Below are 4,637 nucleotides of genomic sequence, written 5' to 3'. Positions count from 1 at the left end.
TTAAAATTTTCATACCATCACCCACAATTAAATGGTAAATATGAAAAATACATCTAACATAAAAAATGTTACTAAATGCAGGACATGGTGTAGTGGTAAGCGAGGCTACAACATTTGTGTTACTAGTAGCATTATCCATTGAAACTGACATGATTTTATCAATAATGCAAAGATATCTACAAATATCCGTAACTGTTCCAGCAATGAACTTTCATGTGTGATGTGAATTAATTATTCTATAAGCAATAATGCATTTTGTAAATTTCAAATTCACAAATAGAGAGAGAAGATCCTCCCACTCTCTATTCCTATAGTACTTCTTCCTCATCAAATTTCATTTGTTATGACTACGATGATAAACTATCTTATGCCACCAAAACCACTAGATAAGAATCTTGCTTCCCAAAAAGAAGAGCTACATAGTTTCAAAGAACAAGTAATAGAAGGCATGCAACAGTCCATAACTCTTACTGAAGCAACAAATATTATGGACACTACAACAAAGATCCAAGATACAGCAGGTCAGCAAACTCATCAAACACTGACAGAGGAAAACACAATCCAGATCTCGGAGGAAGACCAAGCTAGGATTTATCAGCCATGGAAATTCTCACTCATTATTAAACTCATTGGTATGAGAATTCAACATCACATCTTAAAAAGAAAAGTCCAGGAAGTGTGGAAGATCCCAAAAAACTTCCCCTTGATCGATTTGGATGCAGACTACTACATAGCCAAATTTAATTGTCAAGAACACATGGTTAAAGTTCTAAGTTTTGGACCATGGTTCATTTTTGGCCATGTCCTCTCCATCCAAAGATGGAAACCTAACTTTGTGGCAACGGAATTTAAAAACTCTCTCACTGCTATATGGATTCGTCTGCCACGATTGCCCACTGAGTTTTATGGTGAGATAGTCATGGCAAAAATTGGTAATGCCATTGGTAAACTATTGAAAGTTGATGCGTGCACTTCTTCCACTATATGAGGTCGTTATGCAAGATTATGCATTGAGCTCCCCTTAGAAGTTCCGGTCACTCCCTTCATAAAAATTGGCCACCATAAACAAAGCATCCAATACGAAGGAGAAAACACCCTATACAAACAAAGTGGAAGACTAGTCCATGTGGCTTCAAAATGTTTTTATACAAAAATACTTACAGACACTCCAAACACCAAACCTTTCGATGGAAAATCTAGCTAATACGCCTGAGGAGAAGATTAATATCAACTCAACCAATGGAGCAGCATGGCAAACGGTAAAGTTCCTCAAAAAGAAAAGGACCAATGGGAGAGCCTCCGGAAGATATCAATGCCCAAGTACCCAAGCAAATTCAATTCATCCAATACCAGGTAAGTTCTCTTTTCCCACCCAATCTATGAAATACATCCCTATTAACACTCAACCAATAAATGGCAACAAGCCTACTTCAAATGATTACCATTCTGATAAAAAAAACCACGGTGGATTGCAACAATAAGTTCTCTACTTTGGTAAATCCTGCCACTGAATTAATTAACAATAAATTTTTTTTATTAAAAACCCAAATATTTCCTTTATGCTAAACAATGTTCCCAACGTGGCTTCACCTGATTCCTATACTGAATACGTTGATGACATGAAATTCTCCAACAAAAACAACATGAAATCTACTAACCTCTCTACTAATCAAATGGTTATTGATAACTATACTCCAAACTACCATATTACCCAAAATCAATCAAGCAATCTCTCGAATAATCGTACTACTAATACCTGTCCCACTACAAAACCCACCACTAATCACTGCATGGCTCAAATTTGGACCCCATAATACTTGTCCCACATGCCCCCACCCAAAAACCAAATGGCCAATGAAACCCCCCACGTGCCTACCCTTTCCGATAACCAAAATCTCCATAAAATCAATTCCCCTGCATGCAAAGAAAGAATGCAAATAGACCATACCATTGGCACCCTAGATAGCCATACTACTATTGGAAACCTCCTAATTTCTACTGTGCAACATGCCGCAACAAGTAGAAACCACCCCTAAATAACCAAAATGCCAAGAATCCCAATATATCAAAGAAGGAGATATAGTCTAGTCCAAATTCCCAAACACCAACGAGCACACACCATGGCAAACCCACCCCCAAACATGAACAACCAACAGGGGAACCAAACAGTGTTCTTCATCCAACCACTACTCCCCCAAAATCATCAACTACTCTCGTGGATAGAACAAGCTCTAATGGGGCATGCAGTATCAGTCAACATGATACTAGATGGTCAAGACACTATGATAATCCTCCAAAATTCTCACTTCCTAGCACATCTTGTCAGCGAGGGATTGCATATGTCCATGAGCAACTATTACATCCATGTATGGTTGGACAATATCCTTCAACCATTGGCTCCAAACTTGAATGCCCAGCAAGCACAAGCCATGAGAAATCAGTGGAATCTCCCTCACCATTTCAACCCTCTCCAAGCCCAGAACATGAACCTGGATCTCCCATTCTTTCTTCCAGGGAAGATTCAAAACTTGAATCCAGTATTCATGCCATGGGTAGCAATCCCTCACTTTCAACAGAACCAAGCCCAACCAATTCCTCCACCAAACAATCCACCACCACAAGAAATGAATTCCAATGTGCAAGAACACGTAGATCCCCCAGTAGAGAATGTCGAAGAAATCAACCTACTAGGGTCAGAAGAGATAATAGAATTCTCAAATCTAAGCGACGTAAAAGTTTATCTCTTCAGGGAGATGTAAGAGAAGAGGTATGTGCTCAACTGCCCCCCCCTTGTACAAGTTCTCAATGGACATACAACCTCCCCAAGACCTCACGGTTGGAAGCCATGCAATGATACTAGTTCCCTCACTGAGGAGGAACCCGCTGCTCCAGGCCAGAATGGAGAGCAATCCAAACAACAATAAAGTTCCAATGATGTATAGACCTACTAGTATTATCATCTAGAACATTCATGGGGGAAATAATGAAAATTTTCGTATTAACTTTAGGGACATGATGGATACTCATAAACCATGAATGGTCACTTTGTTGAAAACACGCATGGAAAATCATACAACTCTGCTTAATGATTTTCCATTCACTAACATGATTGAGGTGCCAGTAGAGGGTCAAGCGGGAGGCATAGTTATTCTGTGGGATGCAAATATAGTCAAGGTCCATGATTTTGTTAGATGAAATCAGAAAATCCATGCAAATATTGAGGTAACTCCCTTTAAATCTATTTGGTTATTTTCTTCAATTTATGCAAGTACTACTGTAGAAAATAGACGTACTCTTTGGAATAATATTGAAAACATCCATGCAAACAACTTCAAGCCTTGGTTGCTTGGAGGAGACTTTAATGATATTTTTTGTGCTCGTAACAAAATTGGAGGAAATCCTATAAATCGTAGGAGATGCAACATCCTGTGGGGTAGTATCAATAGTTGCAACCCCCTAGACCTAGGTTATAAGGGTAGTAAGTTTACTTGGACCAACAATAGGACAAAATCTAGAGGCCTTATAATGGAAAGATTAGATAGAGTTTTTATAAATAAGGATTGGCTAAATTTATTTCCTAAGGCTATGGTCACTCACCTGCCTAGAACTTATTTCGACCATAGCCCTTTACTTGTCACTTTAAATCCAAATAATATAAATTTCTCTAATAAGCCTTTTAGATTAGAAACTATTTGGTGTAGACATCCGGATTTTGTTAACGTAGTTAAAAATAGTTGGTCTAACAAAACTTTGTCTGAAGCTCAAATTTGTTTTCGAGACATAGTAATGACTAGAAAAATGAAACTTTTGGCAATATTTTTAAAAAGAAAAAAACCTACTAGCCCGTCTAAATAGTATCCAAACCTCCCCTGCCTATCATAATAGTTTATTCCTTCAAGACCTTGAATCTAAGCTTCAATTAGAGTTTAACAATATCTTGAAAATGGAATATGATTTTTGAAAACTTAGATGAAGGATCTCTTGGTTGAACGATGGTGATGCAAAAGATTTTACCATATTATGGCTACAAATCGTAAACGTTGCAATGCCATAATGTTCTTTAGAAATTCCAATGGTGATTGGATAAATGACCCCTCTTCCATCCTAAAACATACCCGAAAGTTCTTTATGGAAGCTTTCACCACCTCAAAAACTTCCTCACATTGGAAAGACACCCTAGGAGATCCCCCAAATCAAAACTCCTTTGATCTTGCAGTCTTGACATGGCTCTAACTAAGGAGGAAATCACAAATGTCGTTTTCTCTTTTAAACCTTTTAAAGATCCAGGGAGACGGAATGTACCCTTTTATCAAAAATACTGGAATATCATTCATAACTCGATAGAATCTTTTTGTTATAAGGTCTTTGAAACCCAAAGTTTGCCTAACAATATAAATGAGACTCACATCTGTCTTATCCCTAAATTTGAGAATGCTAACAACCTGAAAATTTTTAGACCAATTGGTCTTTGAAATACTTCCTACAAAATTGGTACGAAGATTATTGCAAGTAGGATTAAGCCTTTCCTACCCTACCTCATTAGCCACCTTCAATCTAGCTTAATTAAAAATAAGAGAACGTATGATAATGCGATTATTGTGCAAGAAATTTTGAACAATCTTCGGAGATACAGGAAA

At 37.6% G+C, this 4,637-nt stretch overlaps 1 protein-coding gene across 1 annotated transcript; it reads left to right on the top strand.

Annotated features, from left to right (window-relative positions):
• Nucleotides 1-352: 352 nt before the first annotated feature.
• On the top strand, nt 353-988 carry LOC104239798 (uncharacterized). Its single transcript, XM_009794514.1, has one exon. It carries the CDS (start codon nt 353-355, stop codon nt 986-988), a length of 636 nt encoding a protein of 211 aa, XP_009792816.1.
• The last annotated feature ends 3,649 nt before the right edge of the window (nt 989-4,637 follow it).

Source organism: Nicotiana sylvestris, chromosome 1, assembly GCF_000393655.2.
Source record: "Nicotiana sylvestris chromosome 1, ASM39365v2, whole genome shotgun sequence".
NCBI lineage: Eukaryota > Viridiplantae > Streptophyta > Magnoliopsida > Solanales > Solanaceae > Nicotiana > Nicotiana sylvestris.
The sequence above is the reverse complement of the archived record's forward strand: the minus strand, read 5'-3'. Positions and strand labels throughout refer to the sequence as shown.

Excerpts from the sequence above, each read along its gene's own strand:
- LOC104239798 (XM_009794514.1), top strand. The coding sequence starts at position 353 with ATGATAAACTATCTTATGCCACCAAAACCACTAGATAAGAATCTTGCT.